This window comes from Thamnophis elegans, chromosome 6 (genome assembly GCF_009769535.1).
Source record: "Thamnophis elegans isolate rThaEle1 chromosome 6, rThaEle1.pri, whole genome shotgun sequence".
Classification (NCBI taxonomy): domain Eukaryota; kingdom Metazoa; phylum Chordata; class Lepidosauria; order Squamata; family Colubridae; genus Thamnophis; species Thamnophis elegans.
In genome coordinates this window covers 24,910,505-24,938,398 of record NC_045546.1, presented here as the reverse complement: position 1 = coordinate 24,938,398, position 27,894 = coordinate 24,910,505, and the positions used below count along the sequence as shown (strand labels likewise).

General features: G+C 32.6%; 1 protein-coding gene across 1 annotated transcript in view; it reads right to left on the bottom strand.

Annotated features, from left to right (window-relative positions):
* Positions 1-27,894, bottom strand: part of PDS5B (PDS5 cohesin associated factor B) — a 70,330-nt gene that overhangs the window by 21,777 nt on the left and 20,659 nt on the right. The window contains exons 2-17 of the mRNA XM_032219620.1: positions 25,582-25,704; positions 23,546-23,749; positions 20,009-20,095; positions 19,719-19,816; positions 19,022-19,148; positions 17,966-18,046; positions 16,210-16,350; positions 15,345-15,460; positions 13,673-13,767; positions 11,398-11,543; positions 10,222-10,373; positions 9,232-9,345; positions 8,138-8,219; positions 2,490-2,538; positions 1,513-1,652; positions 1,311-1,426 (exon numbers count right to left, since the gene is read on the bottom strand). Coding sequence (XP_032075511.1) covers positions 1,311-1,426; positions 1,513-1,652; positions 2,490-2,538; positions 8,138-8,219; positions 9,232-9,345; positions 10,222-10,373; positions 11,398-11,543; positions 13,673-13,767; positions 15,345-15,460; positions 16,210-16,350; positions 17,966-18,046; positions 19,022-19,148; positions 19,719-19,816; positions 20,009-20,095; positions 23,546-23,749; positions 25,582-25,689 — 1,856 coding nt within the window. The 5' untranslated portion in view covers positions 25,690-25,704. The remainder of the gene's footprint in view (positions 1-1,310; positions 1,427-1,512; positions 1,653-2,489; positions 2,539-8,137; positions 8,220-9,231; positions 9,346-10,221; positions 10,374-11,397; positions 11,544-13,672; positions 13,768-15,344; positions 15,461-16,209; positions 16,351-17,965; positions 18,047-19,021; positions 19,149-19,718; positions 19,817-20,008; positions 20,096-23,545; positions 23,750-25,581; positions 25,705-27,894) is intronic.

Below are 27,894 nucleotides of genomic sequence, written 5' to 3'. Positions count from 1 at the left end.
TATGCCGCCGAGGAGCAGCAGAGCAGGGATTATTGCCGCTCAGGTGGCCCCCGCCAGCAGCTTGGGTGTCCCGGCTCCATCCAAGCTGCTTGCCGTCACGCTCCACTGCCTTGCCCCTCCCACCTCCTCCGACGAACAATCCTGCTGCCCTGGCCTGCAGCCAGCCCAGCACCAAGCAGGGAGGACGAGGACGAGAAGAAGAAGAGCGGTGAGTCCTTGTGCCGGTCGGCCGGCCAGGCGGGCAGCAGGTCGGGAGCAGGTCGGGCAGGGGGTGGGTGGGCTTGCTGGCTGGCTGGGGAGGGGGCCACCTGAGCAGCCATGATCCCCCCTCCCCAGCCAGCCAGCCCACCCCCCGCCCGACCTGCTCCTCGCCTGGCCAGCCGGCCGGCACAAGAACTCACCGCTGTTCTTCTTCTCCTCCTCCTCCCCGCTCAGTGCTGGGCTGGCTGCAGGCCAGGGCAGCAGGATTGTTCGTTGGAGGAGGCGGGGTGGGGGGCAAGGCAGTGGAGCGTGACGGCAAGCAGCTTGGATGGAGCCAGGACACCCAAGCTGCTGCCGGTGGGGGCCATCTGAGCGGCCATGATCCCCCTCCCCAGCCAGCCAGCCCACCCACCCCCACCCCGACCTGCTCCCTGCCTGGCCAGCCGGCCGGCCAGCCCAAGGACTCACCGCTCTTCTCCTCCTCCTCCTCCCCGCTCGGTGCTGGGCTGGCTGCAGGCTGGGGCAGCGGGAATGTCGGTGCTTGGTGGCTCCCGCGATGCCCGGCGGGACACTTTGCACTACGGGAGCCGCCAAGACCTGGGTCTGCCCAGTAGAAAATGCCGGGCAGAGAAGAAATTGCTGCTGAAGAACCTCTCCAGAATCACCCTCGATGGAAACTGCTAGATTGCGCAGTCGCTCAAGTGCCCTTGCACAGGCATGATTCGCTGCTCCCAGATCAGGAGGCGGGAGAATCATTGCCTCTTTTGCATACAATTTTTTTTGCTTTTTAACACTTTCTTAACTTTTAAAAGGCAAAAAATTCCTTATGCAAAGGAGGCCTCGAGTTCTCTGGCCTCCTCCTATAGTTAACACTGAGAGCAGACACCAAGCCACTGTGACTTGAAATCTGGTAGCAACTATCCTGGCTTTAATTATTTAAAAAAATTCTTTAAAATTCTTTCTTTCCCTCAGGAGACAGGTGAGGCCCCGCCTCCCCTGCCTCTAGTGACTGCATGTCCCTGCACAGGATGTTAACTTAAAGCACTTTTATAGAATGTGTTTTTTCGGTTTCATTTCATTTTAATTCCAACATAAGTGAAAATAAATACCTGATGGATTCGGTGTCAATATGCACGGGAGCTATCCTCTCTAAAAGGAACTTTACCATTTCCAGAAAAGGGTTTGTAGGTTGCTTGGGATTGCCTAACTTCTTTGTAATTTCACGCTGCAATAATAATTTGGAGCACATTAGAAGACAGACAATTTAATAACCCCAAATACTTTAAGTTATATTTTAACATTTATTCTTACCACACATCCTTCAGCTTGTTTGCATGAACAAGTTGGGCTAACAAGCATTTCCAACTGATGCTTTATTTTGTCGTCATCTTCCAGAACTTGAGTAAATTTCTTCATGAAATCCTGCGCTTTGCCAGGATCTGGCAAATTTCCTTTATAGAAATAAAACAAAAAGCTAATCATTAAATAAAGCTTTTCTACTATAACTGGCACTCTTTACTGATATAATACAACATAAAATTAAATAAATAGAAGGAACAAGGCACAAATATGTATGTAATGATATCTTAATAAATTTAGCTATTTCATAAAGTGAGGTGTAAACAGGTTCATACAGTGTAAAACAAGAGAAAGGTTCTGGTGCTTTTAAAGCTTTTGCCACATAACAAGCAAAAAAAGTTTCACGCTTTGAGTTGTATGTGACTGAAGCAGCATGAAGAATTAAATAAAAAAAATATAAAGTAAGAATAGATTATACAAACAGAAAATATATTTTGTTAAGATTATAAATAATCCAAGAGCCCTATGAGCAGGAGGGGCAAGCTATCATAACATTAAAAAGATGCTAAAATATTGTTTCCCAGCAGAATTTAACTAATGTATTGCTATACGGTATTTCTCTGCCATTGTTTAAAAAAATACCTTTAACTTCAGATATTTAATAATAGATCTATAGCCTAAAAAATATTATTAGAAATTCTAATCATAATATTCCAACCTGAACACAATGTTGAATATCTTTAATAATTCCATACAAACTATTTAAGGGAAGCAAACTTTCAACTAAATCAATCGAAAAATGAATCTATTTATGTTTTAATGTATTAATTGTATTAGATTGCAAGATAACGTTAGTGTTATTCAACTTGCTTTAATCCATTTCAAAGGTTACTTACTCAAAGCTAGGAAAAAACCAGAATGATTGAAAATATCAATACATAAGTAATATTTTCTCAAATATTAAACTTAAAATATAGAAAAAAACTTACTTGTTATTACCATCACTTTGGAAAATATAGCTTTGCTGCTGGCATCCGACTGGAAATTTAAAAAAGGTCTTCAATGACAGGCTTTATAATACAATTTAATACTTTACACACTTTCAGTAATAGGTAAGATAATTCCTTTACATTAATAAATAAATTATACAGAACTGGAAATGTGTCAATAGATTGTTTTAAATTTAGTTTATTGTATATTTTCAAGTAAACTAGACAATTATGCATTTGTAACAAAATTATCTTTTACTGCAATTTTTGAAAACCAGTTCTTGGACCAAAAAGTAGCAGAAAAATATATTGTATTCATTAATACTTTTTTCATCCTTTCAACAGAAACCAACAGTCCAGTCAACAACTTATTTAAAAACCATAACAAAAGCCAACAATAAAATATGTACTTATTTAAAGCCAGATGCATATATTACATATATAATGCTGAAAAATAAACAAAAAACCCCTCCATCTTGAACTGAAGTTTGACTTTTAATAACTATACCCATGTGGTTTACTTGGCACCATTATGGGACTAGTTTGCCCATTACTTTTTCTGCTAGCCTATAGCCTTGGAGTTCTGAGATGGTTTCCCCATCCAATCCTACTTAGTTTCTGAGATTAGCAAAGGTCAACTAGGTGCTGCCACCTATTGAATCAAAGGCTTTTAAAAATGCTGAAAACCATGGTAAAATTTCATTTTTATTTTACATCATGATGGGAAACATGATGGAGCAGACACGGGAAGAAATATGTAAAAACAAATACATGGATCAGATGGATTTATCATACAAAGTGAACACAAATAAAGTTAGAATAATGACAAAAAGCAAAACTTTACTCCCTAAGCAGTGATTCTTGATTTTCCAATTCTGGGAGTTGAAGTCTACATATCTTAAAAGTTGCCAAGGTTGAGAAACACTGTCATAAAGCATGCTGTCCCACTTCAAACCTCTGAAGATCTACAACTAGTTAAAGAATTCTGATTGACAGGATCCAGGAAGAGAGCCTTCACTGCTTTGCCCCACCCTGGGGAATATTCTTCCCCCAGAGGTGAGACTGGCTCCTACTTCCTAGACTTCTGAACAGGAGTCAAAATATGGCCCTGCTGCCGAGCACGCGGAGCACAGAGAAGCACACAGCCGTGGGGCTGTCTAGTGCCTGAGCACCACCACCCCCATTTTAAAATTAATTTTAATAGTATTTAATCATTATCCTTGTCTATGGAGATTTTTAGTCATCCACATCATGGTTGCCCTAAAGATGCTGAAGAAGCTTCTTGATGAGAAGCAAAATGTCTTCAAAGAAAAACAAAGAATATCCAGTTGCCTCTTGAAAAAGCACCTTTGGGATAGTCATCATCCTCGTCTACTTATATCATTTCAACTTTTATATACTGTTTGTATATATTAATGTTTTATTGTACAGCACCCACAGCCCTTCTCTGAGGGAGATCAGCAGCTCATGAATGTGGAAAATCAATCAATAAATAAAAAACAAATACTAAAAAATATCCAGCATTATTTACAAAAATATTAAAAAAACAAAGTTTGAATTGAAAACCCAGTTTTTCTACTATATTTCTAGAATAAGCATAACAATTTGTTATTTATTCACATATATTTATTTATCAAATAAATTTATATACTGATCCATCTCACAATCATGACTGTGTGAGGCATATTGTAAAACAATCCATTAAAAGAAATGTAAAACAACACTTAAAAACAATATAAACACATATATAAATAAAACCGTGAGGGAATGGATTAACATCCTACAGTATAATCATCTTACGAGCTCCCTATAATTCTTGAATCTCCAATGTCAATAGGATAACATACTATATATGCTAAAAGCCATGAGGACCACTGTGGCACCCAAGGGAAAAAAGATATGTACATTATCAAACCTGGAAATCAAACTTTGAAACATGCAGCAATAAGAAAATCAATAATATCCTGTTTCCCTAAAAATAAAACCTCTCCAGATAATAGGCCCAATTGGGCTTTTGAGAGCATTCACTTAAAAAAGTCCTCCCCCAAAAATAAGCCCTCCCAGAAAATATTGCAACGCAGCAGCAGGTTACAATGCTCTCCACCTCCTGCACCTCAAAAATAATAAGACAGCCCTGAAAATAAGGCCAAGCACTTATTTCAGGGGTCAAAGGAAAATAAGACCCTGTCTTGTTTTTGGGGAAACACAGAAATACGGAGCAGTAGTTTAACTAAACTTAAGCAAGAATGGCTTCCCCATATATTGCATGGCACATAACAAGGCAAACTTCTTTAAAATATGGTTTTAAGCAGGATATTTTCCATGTAAAAATAATAACTAAAGCATTGTAATGTTTTAAATAACTTGATGGAATCACCAATCAGAAACAATGGGAGAAGATAGAGGATGTATAGGGTGATGGGTACATCTATGTATAAGTTCTAAGTTATTTAGTTCTAAGTTCTAAATAACTTAGAACTCTGCATTAAATGCAACATAATTCTAATAATTCATTGATTTCCCCCTCCCCCACTCTTTTTAGCTGTACATTATATTACAAAAAAACCTCTAGAAAAATGGATGGCTATGTAATTTTAGTTGAAATTGACTCCTTGATTAACTGGGGATGCTGGGAACATGCTATTTAGTTAGCATACCGTAGAGCGGTCAATGTACTAATTTAGCTGATATGATCAGTAGCAAAAAGCTGTTGGGATTTCTTGTTATAATATCTTGCCTAACCAGATTGGTATTAAATTTCTCAAAATGCTAAAGTTAAATATACTGAGTAAGGTACTCGGTTTTCATATTTTTGCCACCAGAGGAAGATGAAAGAGACAATATTTCGAGTTGCAATTTTTAATTTTTTGAGAACATGAGCTAACCTGCAGAACTGTCTAACAATACAGACCATCGTAAAAAGCCTATAAATCCTGAACTTCAAATAGGAAAGGATATGTCTACAAAGTTTTGCAGGGGATTAAACATAAATGGGGTAGTTTCTTGGAATTAAATTATATTCCTTATCAGACAAGAACAGACAAAATAAAGCATGATTACCTGTCAGAATTCTGCATGATCTGCTTTAAAGACTTTCAGAGATAATTTAGGTAAACTACTTCATGGATTCTGCTGCTTTAACAGGCTGAAGGACATCAAATATTTTTGACATTTCTATAGCCCTTGATAGTTTCAGGAACATGATAAATGTGAAAATATTCCACATATTACTTTTGATCTTTGAATCCATAACAAATCCCCTTAATGTGAGCTAAGCAATGTATTTCAACAGGTCTATGATTCACTGATCAATATGTAAACATACAAATGCATATATGTGCTTTCACATATTAAAAATATCCTACTATGACTTGACATCATCTGACTATAAATATTCTTAATATAGAAATAATACATATCAGATTCAATATGAGGAAATTATATTAATACGGACAGTTTTATATTACTGCTGACATGTAGATGAAATATATTAATATTACACTGAAACTAATCCAATATCTGTTTCAGTCATATTCTCAAAACTTTTTTTATTGAAAATCCTTTTTAATGTGTAGTTCTTCATAGAAATTCTGAAGAGATTATGGTACTGGATTATGTTAAAGTTATAATATAATCCCAATTATTATTATAGTTATAAACCTGAACCCTAGTAGTTTTCAAGTTACAACAGTAATTGAGACTGGAATTTCTGTTGCTAACAATGCAGTTCAACAGCACAATTTCACATGACTGCATTGCTTAGTTGTGGCAATCCCAGCAGTCCCTATTGCTGTTGTTAACCAAATCCCACTGATTATTAAGTGAGAACCCAACATGATCTAAACCACTACCAGACCTGATTTTCAGTAAGTTAAGGGTCTGCCTCCTCTTCAAGCTCTCCTACCCACCTATATTTTTCATATATTAAAATATCCTCAGTACTTCTCAGCAGTGACACTGGGACTGAAATAGAGGCCAGACTGACAGCACAGTCACCACCAACAATTACCAGCTCAAATCCCACACCACAACCAGTCAGCCAAGCACCATAGTGGAAAGTTCTAATCATCCTGTGCTCTGCATGTCCTGCTGACTTTCATTGTCATTTTTCTACTGCTGACAAATAATGCCTGTCCTGGACCTATGTGAGGCAGCTGTTGGCCATGCCAAACCTTCTTCTCAAGATAGCTTGTGCTTTTCTCCAAATAGTGCAGGCCATTTTTGTAATGCTTTGTTGGGCTTTTGAGGCCTTCCAAAACCTCACAAGAAGACTGCAGCTACCATTCTCCAAATTGCCAATGTTCTTGTGATGCTTCAGAAAGCCATTGGAAAACTTCTGAGTCCTTCTGAAAAATTAGAAGAATGGCATCCATGATTTGGAGAATAGCAGATGCAGATATTTCTTGAAATTTCAAAAGACCTCAGAATCTTACAAAGCAGACAATTTGCCAAGGGCTGCCATTGTGCAGAGTGACCAAAAGAGGAGAGATGGGGGGAGGGGTGAAGTGAGGGGGTTGAAGTGCCTCTGTGGTTTTAAGTAAGGGCAGGTTTTGATTATATAACCACAGGGATGCTGCAACGACTGAAACTTCAGAGACTGGGTATAAGTGCCATTCATTTGGCATCACCCAAAATTCAAATAGTCGTGAATGAAAATTAGAGAAGGCAATAGTTCTTCATAGATAGTTTTTTATGGACTTTAAAGGGATATTTTTAATTTTTAGTGGCAAAATGCTGGAAATCAGATGAAAGTTGTAGTGATAATAGTCCAACTAGATGTGAAGAAAGAAACCCCCCCCCCTTATATATATTAGGTCTAATTATCACTGTGATTGAAGCAGAGAGCAAGCTTGAAAACTGGTACTTTTTCTTAAGCTGGCATTATTTCTAGCCATTTACACATGAGAGGCAAGCAACTGAAGACTGGAGTGTACAAATACCCATTATTATTGAGAATTTGAACCTCTTCTTGGTCCTACATTAAAGGTTTTTTTAAATATAGGTTTGCTGTTTGAAAATAATTCCTAAGACAGAGTCTTTCAAAGAAGATCAGGCCACACCAAGCAGAAGAAAAATGGAACACTCCAATATTCATTGAAACATAATATATTGGGGGAAAGTTTGTCAGAAGCCTTATTTATTTAAAAAATAGCTTCCATGGAGAGAATATCCTTTATCAGAAAGTAAATCATTCCCTAGGGTGCTCTTGCTACTGCAATGGATCTTATATTGGGATGAAACTCATTGGTGAAAGTAGATATAATATTGGAAGTAGATGTGTTGCTTTATATCTTTCTATATAATTTAAAGGGCAAGGACATCAAAGAGACTTGTTAGTTTCAAGTTGCTGCCTGGATTTTTACCTGTTTATTTATTCATCTGTAAACTGCTTTAAGGATGAATAATCATGATATTACACTAAGTCAATAAAATAAATGGCTTAAGACAGTTTCTCACAAAATTAAGCACACTAAAATTATTTCAAGAATTTGGGATAGAAAACATTGGCATATAGCAAAGTTTTACTGTCATATTATCATTTTAAAAATAAATCCAAAAAGTATTCCTTCTGACAGTGAAATAAAATTCAAGCGGAAGTCTTGAAAATATTAGATACATATAAAAAATTCAGAAGAAAATGAACCTACCTTTGTCTGTTTGATTAAATCAACCAAATCTTTTACTTGATGCCTCAGCAAGTTTTGACATTTCCACATTTCATTCAATGCCCTAATCATAAAAATAACAAAGTATAAAAAATAAGTGATGCAATAATCTTTTTTGAAACTGACTAGACCTTATAAATTTTATAAGTAAGAAACTCCTCCTGTTGTTGCTAAGCAATGTGATCCCATGACAGCATGCTTTTCAACTGGATTGCATAGTGATGGAAATTCCACTCCAAGTTCTTAGTGTAACTTGAGGATTACATGTACTACAGATATTAGATAAAAACACACTTGTCTCTAATTTCATTCACTACCAAACTTTTTTTAAAAAGTTGTCTGGTAGGTTCAACATGTGTTGAATTGCTGCTCCCATAATAGTGATATAAACCATGTACAAGAAGTATTATTGGGTTAGAGGATTCTCCTTTCAAATAATAGATACCACCCTCTTTTGGGGCTTATAAATTTAATTAGACAAGAAAAATAATTCATAGCTTTAGATACCTAGAATCAATGTGATCCTTAAGTGAGGACTACCTATAAGGCATTTATGTGGAGATATCTCCATCTTTAGAATTATAATCCATTAAAGAAAGCATACAAAAGATTCAAGTTATCAATTAAAGAATAATGAGTGGTTCCTATTTTAATGATATAAGAGAATACAACTGAAATGAAGATGTGGGCTATATGCAAGTGTTGCAACATACTCCACTGGCAAAAACAAATTTTCCATCTACCACCATTCTCTACCACCCGCCTCCTTCAAATCTATACATAATGAGTAAGGTTGAATAGAAACTTAAAGAAATGGAAAGATTTTTTTTAAGGGTGGAAAGATATGTGTATAATGAGGACATATCACACTTTTATTGAGGCATTTTATTTACTAATAAGAACTAAAAATTTAGTTCCAAATATAAAATATTTGTTTGATAATAAACTATTGAAAAACAAGATAAAGGCCTTTGTAAAATTAATTGGCTTTAATCTATATTTCTCTCAATCAAAACTATCAATTACATTTGCAATCAAAATATTTCATAGCTACATATCTGTAATTGAATACATACTTAACAGCATTAGAATCAAGTGTTGCATAAAGATAGTATAAGCATTTCATCCTTTCATTTGTTTCCAAATTGTGTGGAACCATATACTGAGCAAAGATTCGTTCTACCAGCAATCTAAAAGAAAATTACCAATAACAAGTTTCAGAAAAATATCAAAATTAATATTGAAGTCAAAACTTAGGCCATGATCACCTACAGTGGGGGAACACTGCAATGGAAGTCATTGATAGAACAATAACAATAGCTTGTACAGCAATTATCAAGTTGAATAGCATGAAAAAGGGATTGGATAAAAGTAAAAGATATCAGTCACCAATAGTTATTATTCAAGTCCTAATGTTTCATGTGCCATCATTTTTCCTGTTTTCACTCAACTACTAAATTTCTTTTTCTAAATTATCCACATTTCTCAAAGATTTTAGGAGTTAATAAATTGGAGTTTTTAAAAGCTATTTTAAAAAAGAATAAGTCATGGTCAAATAATGATTTTACTGAATTTCAAATTCTGACTTATTTAAAAATCATTTCAACAACAGAATAAAAATGCATTATAGAATTGCTTCAAACATAAGTGGAAAAATAATTAATATAAATGTTATATTGATATTACAGCACACAAACTCAAGAGTTTGGACAACCTAGTTAATATAATTGGAAACCTTAAGAATTCTATGGTACAGTTCAGGTGTATTGACTTATTGATTTTAAAAAAAAGATTGTACATAGATTTAGAACAGCATTATACTATCTAATAACATGCCATGAGTCCAAAGATTTCCTTTAATAATGTCTAGTTTCTAGAGGTCTAAAATAGGTGATCATGCAATGTTCAGAATGTTGTTAAAAAATAAATGAAATTCGTATGAATTAAAATGACCTCCTAGTATATTTCTTCCTGCATTATGTCTCATTTTTTCCTTTTTTGTCATTATTTTCCAAACTTTGGGACAGAAGTGTCTTTTTTATTTTAAAAAACTGAAGATAACTTACCGATCATCAATACTGTTTTGGTAATATATATGTAATAATTTGTCCTTAATCCAAGCAATTTGTTTAGCAGCTTCTTTTCCAGCTTCTGACTGTAAAGAATATTTCTTGTATATCTGTGCAAGTCCCATCATAGCTTCTTTTCTCACCCTCCACTAAAATAATAATACATAATAAGAGCCTCCCCAACGTTTATTAAAAAGGCTACTATAAACATTGAACATATACAGCAATATTCTTACTATATGCATAAAAAGAACCATTCAAAACGGCCAGTTCATTCACTCGGAATTGTTCATTTCAGGGTCAGAGCATCTGTTTTGACCATTAATTTTTTTGCACACCTCTGATAAACAGTTTCAAATTTATCATGGCAGGATTTCAGAAAAATTCTTTAGTACATGGAATGCAACAGCATGCTAAGAGTAAAAAAAAAATCTTTTACTATTGATGTTCTAAGTCTAAGAGAAGTACAAATTGCAACATAAAAAGTGGAACACAGTTCATACAACATAGCCAATGTCAATTAAAATAAGATTTATGCACATGAAATAATATCTCACTGCTTGAGATATAACAGAAGGCCCTTTCGAACGGCAAAATATTCTTGTAGGAGTCAAAAGTCTGTAACGCTAAGAAACAGTTTACTGGGGTAACTTAACGTGTAAGCAAGTTTTGTATAGGAAGTTCTCAATTTAAAATCATTCATTTAATGACTATTCGAAGCTACAATGGCACTAAACATTTTTCACACTTACGCCTGTTGCAACATCTCTGTGATCATGTCATCAAGATTTGGATGTTTTGGCAACTGGCAGGTATTAATCATGGTTCAGTGTCCCAGGGTCATTTGATTGCCTTTTGTGTCCTTCTGACAAACAAAGTCAATGGGGAACCAGATTCACTTAACAACCGGGTTATTAATTTAGCAACTGCAGTGATTCACTTTCTGTGGCAAGAAAGGTTGTAAAATGGGGCAAAACTCACAACTGTCTTGCCTAGCAACAAAAATTTGGGGCTCATATGTCTAGGACTGACTGTACAAAAAGTATCCATGCAGAGTAGAAAATCAAAGTATATGAACATGCTATTGGCGGCATTAACAATAAAGGATTTTTTAAAAACAAATTTAACAAACTGATTAGCCATTAACAGTCTGTAATTAACCAACAAACTTACCCGTTTGTCAAGTGTCCGTTCTCTCACAAAATTAAGTAGATGATCATTCACAAGTAGGAGATCTTTCTTAGCAGCAGTAACTATTGATACAATAACATCATGCCTAATAGCTTCTTCAGGGTCATGAGATCTCACTTTAAGATATTCTGTACATAATACATAAAATATGTATTGTATATAAAACACGTATTAACTGAAATGTTATATCATTAAGTTGAATACTTGCAATATACACTTATGAAGATAATTCCTCTAAAAATAGAGTCATATATTATAAAATATGCCATCATAGCCATTTCCTTTTTTCTCTAAATAAAATCAAACTTAGTTGTTGAATTATTATGAACAACAATGTCACTAATGGGAAAAATAAATTAAGTCACTTGGAAGGAATTTTCATTCTCTCCCTAACAATTATAACAAGAACCTATTAAAGGATTGGTGTTGCATCGTAATTTCCATCACAAAGAAAAGTAATAAAGCAAAGCACCGTATTAAATCATTCTTTCCCCTCTCTCTGATAAATGTTTAAATTTATAGCTCCACAATTTATAGCTTAAGACATGTGGTACTTGTTCTTTCATAGGATTGAAAGAAATGCATCATGGTGATATTATGATCTCTGTGTTTAACACAAAGACCACACACATATACACACATGTGCACAAAGACTCCTGTCCTATTACATTTTTCAAACAGGGAAAACTCTGCTTGCTTATTACTGATTAAGATTTGTTTAATTCTCCCAGACCAGCAATTTGAAACATCTGGATTTGTTTTTGCAGAACCTAAGATGTCAAAGTACAGGAGGGTATTCATGCTTATGTCTCAATGTAATATCAACAGCTTATTTAGATATGACACTGATAAAGGCAGTTTATGCTAACAGATTATGTTTCTGTGATTCAAAGGAATATAATAATCCACATGTTTCTCTGTTAAACATTGTTAGGCTGAAACAATCTATTTCTGTTCTAAAAATTTTGATTTGAATATTACATTATTTTTCTTTCTTGCACAAAATAGTTTGTCACGGCATTGATGGCAGTGTTTATTTTGTCAAAATAATGCTTTTGAAGAGAATCAAAATATGAACTAAAACTGCATCCAATTAAACATCATTAAATGTATTTAAATTTAGTTCTGCATTTTGATTATTTTACAGGCAATTCTTGGTTAATGATCACTCATTCAGCAACTGTTTGAAGTTATGACTGCTCTGGACAGTCGGCCTACGACTGGCCTTCCAAGGTGCAATTGCTGCAGCATCCCCATAATTATACGGTCATGATTTGGGCCCTTGGCAACAACTTGCAATTACAACTGTTGCAATATTCTTCAGTCATATGATCACCATTTGTGACCTTCTGTCAGCTTCTGACAAGCAAAGTCAGAGGGGAAGCTGGCAGGAAATGGTGAACACATAACATTGGGTTTAACATCCACCCAGGACTCATATAGTGATTGCAACTGGATATGCCATCATAAGTCAGCATGGTCACATCTTTATGACCATGTCACTTAGTGACAGCGTTGCCAGTCCCAATTACCATTGTCAACCAAGATACAGTGTATATGTAAACACTTTCACTGCAATTTACTGGATAAAATAACTGAAATGAAGACAGAAATTATCTGGTTTATTTTTTAAAGAAGAAATTTATGACAGATTTTTATTGGTTGCAAAATGCAAGTATATGTATCAAGTAATAATATCACGTTCCCTAATACATATCAGTTGGATTATTAGAAACACAGAAAACTGACAGCAGAAAAAAACCTAGTGATCCATAAAGTCTGCCTTTTTAATTTATTTCCTTTTGGTTTTATTTTTAATAAATTTATTTTGTTAATTATTTTTATTTTATTTATTAAGGTTTTTACTTAAAGGGCTAAAGTGTATTATGTCATAAATTGGCATGTTTTAGTTTCAAAAAATAACAAATAATACTTGAAGAACAAGTCTGGGTAATATCTATGTAAGAAAATTGTACATCTATAGGATGGATGGATAGCAACAGAAAGACAGACAGACAGAGATAGAGAAATAATGTATTTACATGGTCATATTAAAACTGTCAAACTTGAACATCTGATGGTTCTAGGGACAGAGACTCATAGGGAGAGTTATAAAACTTGCAGAGGACACTAAAGAGAATGACTCTTTATAAAGTTACCATCGTATTTAAGTATTTTATATTTTAAAAGTATAGTTTTTTTCACCATATAACTAAAAATAGAAGAGAATTTCTTTTACTCTGATATTAATTGATACCTGTTAGATCTTTTGCTAGATCTGGATGGTTCATAAGGCAGTGACTGGCAAATTTCACACATTCAAGACGGATGGGTACATGTATATCATTAAATCTGTTTTTAAAAAAAATTAAAAATTTTAATAACCATGTTGTCTCTTATTTCAATTTTCACCAAACTATTGTGTACAAAGCTCGACCAAAAGAGAAACTTTGAACATTAGATAGAACTTTGCAAAAAACGATCCAGAGAAAACTTATCTCTTCAGTTCTGTGCAAAAGAATACAAAATACACTACAATACCACTTTTGCTTAATTGAATTTTAGTTTTTTCTCATCCAAGGAATGGATAAAATACCAGCCAAAAGGGCCTGATTCTTCATCCAGGCCTTCAGCTACAGTAGTTGAGGCCCACTCAGGTTAATATGGGTATGTTTTCTGTTATTGTGCAGTTTTTGCTATTATGGGATCCTTAGTGCTCACTGAACTTGGTTGTTTTCTTGCAGGTGTTTCATTACCAAACCAGGTAACATCATAGGTGCTAGAAGGGAGTATGTTTTTCTTACTAGCCGCTTGCCCTGGATCAGTGTTGATGGGAGTGGTCTTGGTGGTTCCTTGATTAGGTTTTTGTTTACTATTAGCTTGTTTCTCTGAACTGGTAGTTTCTTCATTGGGATATTGTTTACTTACTGATTGTTCATCTAGTAAACTCTTGATGTTAAGCTCTGCTCAACTGTGATATTATTGTTTTTCTGTGCTTTTAATTTGTGAAATACTCAAAATTGCTGCACAGTATAAAAATAATAAACAATAAAGCAATAAAATAAAATAAAATCTCTGGTTTTTTAGCCAAAAATTGTGAACTATGAATCTAATTGTCATTTTAACCAAAAGAAAAACATAACGGAAAAGACATATCTATGTGTAGTTCTTTACAATTTTTTAAATTGTGAAATGTATTTGTAACCTATTTGTAATTCTACTAGTTAGTTTCTAAGGTTATCTTTGAAAAGGATATTAATATTAATGAAATGCAATATATCAACTAAATTATACAATGTTTTGATATTTAGTTCTGTCAATAAAGATCTACCCTATTCCATATAAAACAATAAATTGAAAGATGCTGCTATATTTATATACTTTGCTCAGCTTCACCTTTGTACCAAAGATAGATGTCAAAACAGGCAATAAAAATACAGTCAGTAAATGAACTAAATAATTGTTTGTTTTCTCCATTTCTTGCTTTCTTTTCCTTTTTCTGGCATTGTGGCAGAAAGGAATGCTAAGTACCTCAAAGCATTAAAAAATCAGGAAACCACAAAGCCCACTATGTTACAAACGCAAAAAGAAAACAAATGATTTATGCTAAAATAAACCACGATTTCTTAACTGACTTCATTAATTATTATATTAATCAAAACCAAGCAAACCACATGATATTTAGTAAAATGTAGAAGCTCAAAGTTTACAGTCTAAAAACTAGTATAAATAAGCTGGATCATAATGGTCTGTGGAAGTACAAATGCAACTTAACCCTTTCCTAGGATATTTAAGAGTAAACAGGATAATAGTTACTACTCAAATTTATGGCTAATATTAATATTTCAAAATATATTAAATGTTGAACAGTTACAATACATTAAGGCTAAATTACAATTTAGTGAGAAACAAAATAAAACAAAACATACCTTCCCAAGTAGCATTGCCAAAGGGGTTTGTTCTGAGCTGCCAGCTCTGAATCTTTTGCTCCAAACATTTTTGCAAGAAGTTTTACAACCTGGAGTCGTTCCTCATTGTCATTGCTCTAGAAAATAGTTTTTTTTTTTTTTAAAAAGTACATAAATCTACACAAATAAGCTTTGGGAAACTATTTCTTCAGACATTAAAAGAAATAAAATAACAAACAATTCAACTAAAATCAAGGTTATGTGTGTCTGTGTCTGTGTGTTTCTTTGTGTGTTTCTCTGTGTGTATACAAACATACAAAAACACACACAGTAGAACAGAAATTGTCCTGTAAAAAATAACCCTTTGTCAGATGTACCTTTGGGTAAAAAGAATAATTTACTCCAAGTGCAAATCACATGGGATCAACTTATAAACAAATACAAATTTACAACAGTAAATCCTGTACTATTTTATTCTTCTACTCTAAGCAACTTTGTGATGGAAATGCACCATTTTGTTGATTTAAGTTAGGGCTATCAGATCGGGATTGTAAATAAATTAGTTTTGTTTTGTTTTTGTATTTTTTTTTGCTGATAGTTACAAGGAAGTGCAATCGCTTAACACTGGAAATTAGAGAATTAAAAGTGTATATTTTTGTTATTCAGTGATAGTTGAAAAGAGAAAAGCATTAGCATATAAGAAGATATTAAAACATGTCTGAAATGTATAGTGAGGGATGTTCATCAGAAAAAGGACTTTGAAAGAGTGGCATTCCCTATAGAATTAAAGTTCTTATTGAAAAATGGTGCATGATCCATGCCCATTACACAGATTTAAATCTTCAATTAATAGCAATGATACTTTTATCTTAAGTGATAGACTTACCTTAAGTTTAAACTCAAGCTGTGGCAAAACTGAGAGTAAAAGATGGCTGTCAATATTATATAGCTCCAAAATTAAATCAAAAACATGCTCTGAGAGATCACTGATGGATGTTTTTCCTAGCATAAGTACTTGATTAAAGAACTGTGAAAAAAAATCAAAATATGAACAGGATAAAAATCATAGATCTTTTAATTTATTTCAGAACAATTCTAATTTTCTAACAAAACCAAGATTCCCTATTAAAAATTGTTATTTTCACAATCACATTTAATCCCATAACACTTGAGTCATTAAATTGGAAACGAACTTTTCATCTACTTTGGCTGTGCAATTAAATTAATTACATGAAAATTAAAATATTAATGGTAATAGATATACATACTTAAAAGCTAGCGTCAACTGGATTCTGTATGAACATAAATTCACAATTTACATCAAACAATCTGACATTTAAATGTCTAGAAATAACTGTATAAATGTGTAAAGATTACTAATGCGAGCTGTTAATGAATAATCAAAATTAAGATACAATTTGAAATAAAATGTAATACATTTCTGTATTGCTAATGGATCAAGAATATAAATGTCAGTTATTCATGTTGTAAGCTTATATACACATTACATTTTGAAAAATCAATCCTTTAAAAAATAACTGATGTTATTATAAATACTTCCTTAGTTCAGAAGACATGCAAGCCTTTATATACTGTAATGTCTCTTAAGGTGAAAACTAGGTACTATATAGTACTCCACTTAGCATAACAAAGATCTATTCTATGAATTTTTCTGAAATACTTTAGTTTTCAAAGGCCAATTCCAAATCAAACTGCACGAAGGAAGAGTACGAGATCTCCAAAAAATTCGTTGTATTTAAGTACAATGACAATAAAGATTATACTTATACTTTCAAAAGATCATCTCCATATATACATTTCACATGGATTAGAATAAAATATGAAAACCAACTGGCATTTTTTGTGACTAGAACTACTTGGAAAAGTTCAGCTGCAACTATAGAGATGACTGCTAGCTACATCTTTAATCATCCATAAGGTCACATCTTTTAGCAGATGCTGAAAGTAAGTGCTTTTGTGGGGAAATTTTTAAAAAGAAATTGTGAAAAAAAATATACTGGATGAATACTTCTTATATATAATTGAAAATGTTCCTTTAGTTCAGTGGAGTTTATTCTCAAATAATCATATACAGTACTATAACTGTATGCGCAGGTTGAAGATACAAACACATGACAATGAACTCAGTGGTATGCTGCTATTTTAACTTCTTAATTATTGCTATTATTTTACATTTTATTGTGTGTCTTGTCTGTATGTCTATCATTGGGCTGAGAGAGCATGACTGGCTCAAAGTCACCCAGCTGGCTTTCACTCCAATGGGTGGCTAGAACTCAGTCTCCTGGTTTCCAGGCTAGCACCTTAACCACTATAGCAAACTGGCTCTCAATACTAATTGGATATCGACTATCAATAAATGAACATCTCGTTTCATGCTTCAAAACTATGTTATAGAAGGACAGTCAACAGAAACAAGATACTAAATGCATCTGACAACTGATGTAATTAGCTACTATTAACTTTGATTTATGAATTATGCAAGTTCTAAATAAGAATACAGTCAGCTATGATTTGATTGTAGGAAAGTCCTAAACTATTCAATGTGCAATATAAAGATATATTAACACTAATGATATATTATTCAGTTTTTTTCTACATGGTCATTTTAAATTATCACTTACATTAGTAATGTATGGTTCAATAGCCTGGGCTGTTCTCTTCAGTAAAGCTTTTGCCAAGTCATATGCTTGTTTGTTTAAATTCTGAAAAGTATATTGTACACAAAAGTATAGGTTTATTCTAAAAAAATTATACTCAATACAAGTAAGTAAATCAACATAACTGGCTTTTTTCAAAAGTTTAAAGAACAGGATGAGTAACACTGGTTAAATATATCACAACTACAAGCATTCTCACCACTATAGATTGAGTACATAAAATACAAATGTACATTACAGCTCATGTTGTGTACAACTTTTAAAGACAGAAGCATTCAGGCTTCATATCTCACATGTCATCTATTCCTTCAGGATACCCCAGAGGACAGCTAGAGGTACATCTGATTAAGGTGTACAAGATTCCACTGTCAATCATGCAGTTTGATTTTTATCCTTCCTCCTCCTCCTCTGTTATAGCCCTAGAGCCAAATTTTTATTACCTTCCATCTCACAATCTGATCATTTGAATTCATTCATGTTAAACTTCATGTATCTAATAATAATGACAATATTCTACAATTTTATTTTTATACACAAATACATATGGTATATTCACAATTCAGACTATCATTTTTCTCATTTTAATTATAGTAAGCATCTCTAGATTAACTTGGCTTAAAATAAAACCTATAATGCAAATTAATTAAAATGTATCCAGATTCACTGTTGTCAGATCTTCTCACTTCTGCTATGGCAATTACAATATATTTTAGATTTCAGTAAGGCAAAATTTAATAGTAATAAAAATAATAATTATTTGATAGCAAGAGAGAAAGAATGCAAGTATGAATATAATTTATCTAATGATCCTCCTCATTAAACTTAGACCAATATAACATTTTTTTATTTCATGCTTTAGAGACTCTCTAAGAAATAGGATAAATATTGGCTAATTTTACTCTTTCAAATAATCTATCTACTCTTTGTTATAAATTCATGAAAAAGGTAGCTGCAATATATTTTGCCAAGCATACTATGTATCAATGTACAATATTTTTATATTAAAATATTAATTCTTACCTTATGTGCAGGGACTAGATTAACTAAAACTGTATCCAAAAGCTCTTGCGATACTGTATCACCTTCACAAATGATAGAACTCATCAAATCTACCATATGCATATGAACCTTCTGGTTATGACCATTGCTAAAATGAGAACAGTGTCAGCTCAGCAGCATAGTGTAAGTTATTATGGCCTATCTTAAATTAGAATTTGGATAAAGAACCATTTCTTTGAGACTGCAAAACCACAATTCTTATCTGGCCCTCAAGAAGTTTCCTACTTGTCATTCTCCTCTTTTCATTGATGTCCCCCCCCCCCCCCGCAAAAAGGGCACAGGTGCCATCTTTTCCATTCTGACCAAACCCCTAAATAGTCTACCCCAAACACAATGAACATCAAGCTCACTGAGAACACAACATAAAAAAATCTCATGCAAGTCCACCAGTAATCCTAACAATATTATTTCTACCTTGCTGCTAGTAACAGTCATTTTAGTTGTATTTAAATTACTGGCCAGAAGAGGTCTTAACTTGTACTCTAGAAAATCCCACTTAGTCAAGATTGCAGGGAAAATATTTAGTGGGATTGAAAATGTTACTCATCCATGCAACTTTTTTCACCTCCGTGCTTACACATTTTAAGTCTACTCCTAACAATCAAAACAATTTTTCATTCCCACCATGTATCAAAATTGCCATTGAAGATATACTCACTTGATCACAGAAAACAACGTTCTGTACAGTTGCGTAAAAATTTCATTGCTATCTTCTAGTTCAAAGCATATGTTGTAGGATTTAACCCATGCAATATTCTATTTAGGAGAGAAAGATGCAGTAACTATAATTTGATAAATAATTGGTAAAGTCGGTACTGAATAACTTTGCATCATAAGTTTGTTGTTCTGTTTCAAATATACATAAAACGCTATTATATTTTATGCAGAATAGATATTTGACTGACTAAAACTTTGATCAAACTAAGATGAATATGAATGACAATTTACCTCTAATAAATAAAAATATCTGTTGAATTGTGGGCTTTTTGTATCTTCTAATCCTTTCAGTTGTCTTGTGATGAACATAAATATATCCTGGGGGAAAAAATATAGTATACGTTTGTCACCTAAAGTAAATACTTCCTGCATAATCATTCAGTTCAACTGAAAAAAATTATAACTACATTAGTGAGCATTTAAAATATTTTAACTAATCTTTTCTTTTTATAATCCAATCCAGTAGGAACATCATTCAGGTTATTGCAGCACCAATTTCCACTCTCATTTGTTGATTTTATTTTAGAAGAATATTGTCTTTTGAGTTTCCCAAGTCTGTTACAGAGGATATTGATAAAAGTAGCTCCCCACCATTCCCCCCCAATTAACATATTCAAAATAATAACTATATAAACATTTAATATTATCTTATATTGGATATATTAATAATATAACATTGTTCATGGACTTTGTAAACAACCAAGGTGGACATATAAGCACTGTTTGCAATATGTTCCAATATCAAAAGGCACTGTTTGAGAGAGAAGAAACTGAAACTCAACCAAAAAACTAGCTTGGAAAATGATTTGATGGTTACATTGGAAAGATTTGCTGAAATCTTTAAGGGAGACTTTGGGAGCAATTCCCAAACTTTCATTTCTTCCCTCCCTCAACTATAGGGGGGGAGAGGGAATATACGATTAAAACCATATGAATCAATCTCAGGTCACTTAAATTAGTTCATGTTTAAAGTATCTGGAATTCTTCAAATAATTCCCAAAAATATTCCAAACAAAAATTACATTCAATGTAAATACATTTGTATTTTTTTCAACATATCTTGAGCTGATAAAGTCATCAGTAACCAAGAAAATTCATAGCCAAGTATCTTTAAGAGTCATCCATTGCTACATTTGGTTTAATTTTGAAAAATGCAATTAATTTGTTATCAACAGCTATATTCAGCTTTGTTTATCTATATTATATTCTCAATAAATATTTGAATACACATCAGTTAATTTACAAATACATAACCTTTCTTACATTTCTTTTTATTCATATTTTAATTTTTTATTCATATTTCTCAGAAAATCAACAGCTATTATTATTGCTACTAAAGTACTAAAGTATTACTACAGTATACTGGTTACCATCTAACCAGTTCTCTGGCATATAGTCATTCATCCCTTTTACAATATACAGGTGGATGACTTCTACACTACACCCATTTAAATATAAAACATCTGCATCAAATATTTTATATAGTTTTATAATAATGTGTAATAATTCATAATATAATAAAAGTATACAAATGAGAAAGCATAGGTAGACATATGATAATGTACCTGTAAAATGGAAAAAAAATAATCATGGAAAGCAGCAATGATCAGGTGTTTTACTTAATGGTACTAATAAATAAAAAAGGTAACCAAAGTATAAATTCATTGTTTTTGTTTTGTGGGAAATACAACATATATATACTAATGTTATTGCTAAATTAATATAAATACTAATACTAATTTTATTCCTACAATCCCTACATATAAAATACTAATTTACACTGTTAACAAAAAAGAACTAAAAAGATCAAAATAATTGATCTGTTCAATCAACCTAAGTTAGGCAAATTAGACACACTATCATATGCAAAAGAACATTTGAAATAGTTTACAGAAAACTGCATAAAATATATTGTATTATGAACCTATAGCAAACAAAATGATAATAATATTACCCATTATCAATTTCTTTAATTCACAAGAAAATTTCTTAAAGCAACATTTTCCTAACACAACCACTAGGCGGCTTTATTTCAAAACCCTTGTTCACCTAAGCATACAAGTCAGTATCGTAATTCAAGAAAAGAAAGCAGGAATAAGGACCAAGAAAGAACTAATAGAACAATAAATGAAAATATAGATGAGAAATGAATTACTCATCATACCTATAGACATGATATCATTCTACACTATTTTGATGAACATTATATGAAGCATTCATTTGAAATTTCTTTGCACATCAATTCTCTTTTATTTTTTTAAAAAAAGGCTTCTGACGTTTCCAGCAATTCCAATAATCATACTTCCATTTCTACAAATGTGCATGAATGTGCAGAAATCTTTTCTAATGGGAATTAAAGGTTGATGATGAAAGAAAATGTTTCAGTCAAGCACAGTGAATTTTTTTTTAGACTCCTGGTAGGATCCTAACTGTTGTGGGAAAACAATAATTGGGTAACAATAATCAGCTTGTCTTAATGTAGTAGCAAATCTTTGTTTGCTACTTTGTTTAATCTACTGTTATGGAACTTCCTATACAGTTTGTCTTCATATACAGTTTATCTTTTCTATCACCTTAAGTATTAGTTTGGCAGCACTACATTTTGTCTGAACTTTTAGCATTTGGTGTTGCATGTGTCTGGCGCATGGATTTCAAAATTCTCCAGTTCTACACAGCAGTGAATACATAGTAACAGGCAATGGAACATAAAAAACATAAAAATCTTGTTAATGTACCATGACCTTCCCTTCCCATTGAGAAGTCATCAATTATTTTTAAAGGCTCTTCTTAAATCCATCTGCCTTGTTTTCCAAATTGTGTAAATAAATATATCTATATACTTTATTTTTTGTCTTTAAAACAAACTATACCTAGAGTTGCAAATAAATATAATTTATTAATTAGTAGTTGATTAAGCAATGCAAGCTTTCTATATTACTTGATAAAGATAGTATTTCAATTTTTTAAAAGTACATAATGTTTCTAAATAGACAAGATGTGAATGTAATGTTATAAAAAAATTTCAAGAGAATTCTTGCATTCTGCAATTAATAATGCTCACCTTACATATTGGATACATGTAAACAGAATCTGACAATTTATTACCTAAGAACATCTTTAAATGTTATGTTTTTTAAAATGCTTTATTGTTTTACATTATCTAACTAAACCTTACCTATTTGCTTAATAGTTGCTTAGCTTTAAAATATTTAAAACCACTAGGAAAATGGAGTAAAAAACAGGAACCAATTTTTTAAGTCAGTCAGAGACAAATATCAAAGGAAAGTTGAAGTGAATATTAATCATGCTGCACAAAGGACAGAATTTTCATTATTAATATAATAGAATTCAGCTCTTCATCATCTTGGAATTATTGCTTTTGGAATACATGAAGAAAAGGAATTTCTGCTAATTCCTAACTAAACATAAATTTATAATGTTCCATTTATATTCTGTCATAAAAGATTTGACTTAAATTAAAATTAAAAAAGAACTATGATTATTTTTAATTTTATATAAATATAAATAAAATCAGTTAATAAAGAAAGCAATGAGGATTGATGATTATCCTCATGATTATCAAATATGCTAAATGCTATGTAAAAATCTACCAAATTGAAAATACATATCATAAAACACATCATACAGTTTCATATGCAATTGAAAATTATGATCTACTAGGCAATTCACCTTCAATTGTTTAGAAATATAAAATAGCATTGTTACACACCCAGATTCCAAGTAGTTAAATAAATCACACAACTTTACCTTAAGCTTATCAGGCGAAGTATATGGTGCTTCAGGAGCATATATTCTAAAAATATCAGCGAGACAACATGCAACAAGCAAGCGCACATCTTTGTCAGGATGCTTAAGAAAAAAATCAGAAGCAAGATGTAAAGCAAGATTTAGATACAACTCTTTTTCTTCTTCGGAGTCCTGGTCCATATCCATAAAAGTTTTTACAACCATCTGCAAAAATAATGTTTAAAAGTTAGCAATATATTATAAACAAGACATTTCATATACTATCATACATACATGCATGCATACATACATGTTGTTGTTGCTACTGCTATTGTTTTAACCATTTAGTTGTGTCTGACTCTTGGTGACTTTATAGGCTAGTACTCTCCATACTATCCTCTCAAGCAGAGTTTCTTTCAAATTGTTGGATGTTCACTTTGTATCAGATTTCATGTTATCTTTATCTTTGCTTGCCTGTTCTTCTTGTTCCACTAACCATTCCTCGCACCATTGCCTTCTCCAATGAATTTGCATGCATGACACAGACTAAGTAAATCAGATGTAGTCTTGTAATTTTGGCTTCTAGTGATATATCTGTTTTTATATGTTTTAACACTTCTATGTTAGTAGCTCTGGCTGTTCATGGTATATGCAATAATTTACACCAGCATCATAGTTCAGAAACATCAATTCTTCTCTAATCAGAATACTGTGTATGCACACACATACACACACACACAGAAAATCTGATTTTTACCTTTAATCAATTGTAACATCAAAAATGCCTTCAATATTTTTTAGTTATATATCACTTTATATTTCCCTATGAAGAGGTAACGGATATATGCATCTGCAATAAAAATATAGTTTATGACCTGACGATTAAAATAAATGTGAATGGTGAAGTGCACTGGTGCTAAAAAAAATCATGTTTGTTATTTTTTAAGATGCTATAAACTCATGCTGAAAGACTGAAATTGTAACAAACAAAATTAAAATACATCAGAAAGTATTAATAAGGATTTGTTTTCAGAAGATTATTTGCTTTTTAATACTCATATTTATTATATTTCTTAGCATAATATGAAAGGTATTAATGTATTCCACTTTAGTCTGATAGCAACCATCATATTAAAAAACTCTAGGTTGGTCATCTTTCTACAACTGTGAAAGACAGCAATGAGATTCAGTTTCAATCCATTTCAATTTTAAAAAGCAGCCAAATTTGATGGAATCCAAACTTCCATGTCTAGCAAACAAACTCAATATAGGGTTTTAATGTTTTGGTTTGCTTCTTTGTCAAATTTGGAGATTATTTTGATCAGAAGGTGCAGGAAGAATCCAAAATACTGCCACATTCAATTTCAGAAAAGTGGTACTTTTATTTAAGATTTATATTCCTCCAGAAACTCAGCATGAAATAAACAGCACTCTCAGCATCGCAGAAATAGCATAATCACCTTCAGTCCCATTCCCCCATAATAGTTTTGTAATAGGGGTTGGACTCCAAGCAACGAATAACTCTGAATGGGCCTTTAGCCTCTGTTTAAACACTTCGTAAAACAGTCGGTTTCACTGCTAAACATCTCTACTTTAAAATGGTTTTTTTCCCTGTTGCTGAACCATGATTTTAGTTATTAACTATCATCTTACTGCTATACTACCACAAAAAATATGAGGAAAAATAGATTTCTCCTCTTATCTAATTAAAAATGATCAAGGAATAAAACATGTTTACTTACAAATATTGAATAAAACATAAACATTAAAATAGAGAGCATGAGGCAGTTTAAAAGTTGTCGGAGACAAAAGCCATGCTCTGCTTATTTTAGGCAGGAAATGATCATCACAATTCAGTTTAACAAGCAACTAAAAAGAGATGCTTGTAAGGAATTTTGTTTCATTGAATTAGTTCTGCTAACTTATCAGAAAAACTTCAACCTCTTACTATTATTTTACATGATTAGCCTTTTTGTTTGAAGATAAACAATTTCACACACATCCAATTTTGGCCTGTCCAAATAAATGTCACAATATATAATAAACTACCCACTCACTTTTAATCTTCGTACCATCTCTTCTTTTGAAATTTTGTCAGATATCTCTTTAACTCCTGGAGGGTATGTAATTTTTCCATCATTGGCTCTTGTTTTTGAATGAGCCATAGTGCTATTTTAAACCTAGTATAGAAAAAAATAATTAGATATTGATCACAAAAATATCAAAACACAGACCAAACAGCCAATAGGCAACTGTATAAGTAGTTGGATATGTATAGCATACATTCATAGTTTGGCTTTAGGATATCTTGCTCCAGGTAGAACCTGCCTAGTCTATATATGTTTGCAGGCAGACAATGTTTAGGAGCCCACATCTACATAAAGGCAAGGGGACCCTATTCCTTAAGCAGTCTTTTTCTGCTATTGCCCCCATGTTATGAAAACACCTTGAGCAAGAGATTAATCTGGCTATTTTCCTATTAGCTTTTGATAAGATGATCAAGACTGTTTTATTTATGCAAGTATTCTAGCATTAACTACTGCCAGCTGATTATGTGGGCATCTATTCCTATAGCTTAAAGTATATTATGTTGATTTTATGTTGACTTTGCATTTTACATAAACCACCAGGACTGCGTTTAATCTGGGCATATAGAAATACCTTAAATAAATAAATCCAATAATTACTTGCAAATTATTGTACATGAATTTTGTAATCAACTGCATAGCTGAAATACAACTGCAATATACCCATTAGACAACTTTCTATTGAACGATTATCTGTTTAATAAGGTTATCTTAGAAGAGATGTAACCAAAGGTTTACACCTCAGCAAGAGTATCCATGTTTTCCCCAAACGAAATGCAGAAAAACTAAGTTACATCATAATTATCCTAATACTAGATATTTATCCAAAGCTGTGTCTAAAAAATTACAAAATTGAATTTAGTAAGAAATTAATTTTGATGAGAGAATAATTATAAATAAATATTAAAATATATCTGAAGAAAAAATATTTCTTCAACAATCATTTCTCAAATGTTAAAATTTGAGGCTTTCTCAACAAAATATATGTTTAAAAATGATAAACATATATACTGCAATAGAGTACTAATGAGACTTCAGCGATATATGAACAATTACTTCAAGGAATCTATGAATTTATATATCTGGAAACTAATGTATTAGAATGAATAAGCCTACACAAATTTCTCCTCTCCCTTCCAAGCAAAAACTTTGCAGGGAGGATAATTTCCAGGCAAGGGTCTTGAGAAGAAAAGGATGCCCGACATACTAGTTTTATGCTACATACCAGACAGGGGAAATTAAGTTAAATAAATGTAATTAGTATAATAGTTAGAAACATTTAAAATTTGTTGGTTTGAAATAGTGCACATGACAAGCAATTATTATAAAATAACAGAGTTTGAAAAAAGAAAATGATTCTTGTTAGATGCATTTCCATACTCTCCCCAAAAAGTACATGCAAAAAATATTTAAAAATATTTAATACTGTACTCCAGTAAATGTAGAATAAAAGAGAAATAAATTAAAGATGTAGTAAAGTCTAAATCAAATAAACAATATATTTATAAATATCTACTATATTTCTTAAGAGCTGACTGCAACACACATATGCTTTAATGTATATTAAAGCTTCTTAACTTTTCTTAACTTTTTCCCTTAATTTTCAGGCCTCAAAAATCTCTGTATCATAATAATAACAAACATGAACATTTCACAATACAATTAACTTCTAACCTGCACAATTCACATGTTACAATGATCCAGCAACAAAGCAATAGGTCAACTGCTGAGTTATGGTGTGTAAAATTTCCACCAGTTAGAAATGCTAGCAATTTTTAAAAAATCACAATCTCTCACAGAACCCCTTGTGATTTCTCTCAAGAACCAAGAGTTTCATGGAAGACCAATTGAAAAAGGCTGCTTTAATACTATCGGGCATTCACAAAATCAGTTACCGCTTTAAATTAGCACAACATACAGACTTTGATATTGCATTCACATATATCAGTATTTCACAGCCAAACAAAATTGGTGGAAAATAGCACCTGATGGGAAGTAAGTAGCTTCCATAATTTCCACAATGCCAAGACAAGACACTGCATAACAGTTAAGTTGTATTTACAGAAGGAGCACAATTTCACTTGAAAATAACAAGGAAGCTATTAAGAATGATCTCTCATGGCTACATATACCCAACTTTCTGTGCTCCCCTAATTTTCTTCTACAATGCAAAAATTTTTAAAGCCTTTCAGTATGACTGAGCTTTATAATATTAAATGCAATGTACTGTAGCAGCAAAAATAATAATAATTCCAAAATAAACTTTATTTCCAAATTATGCAG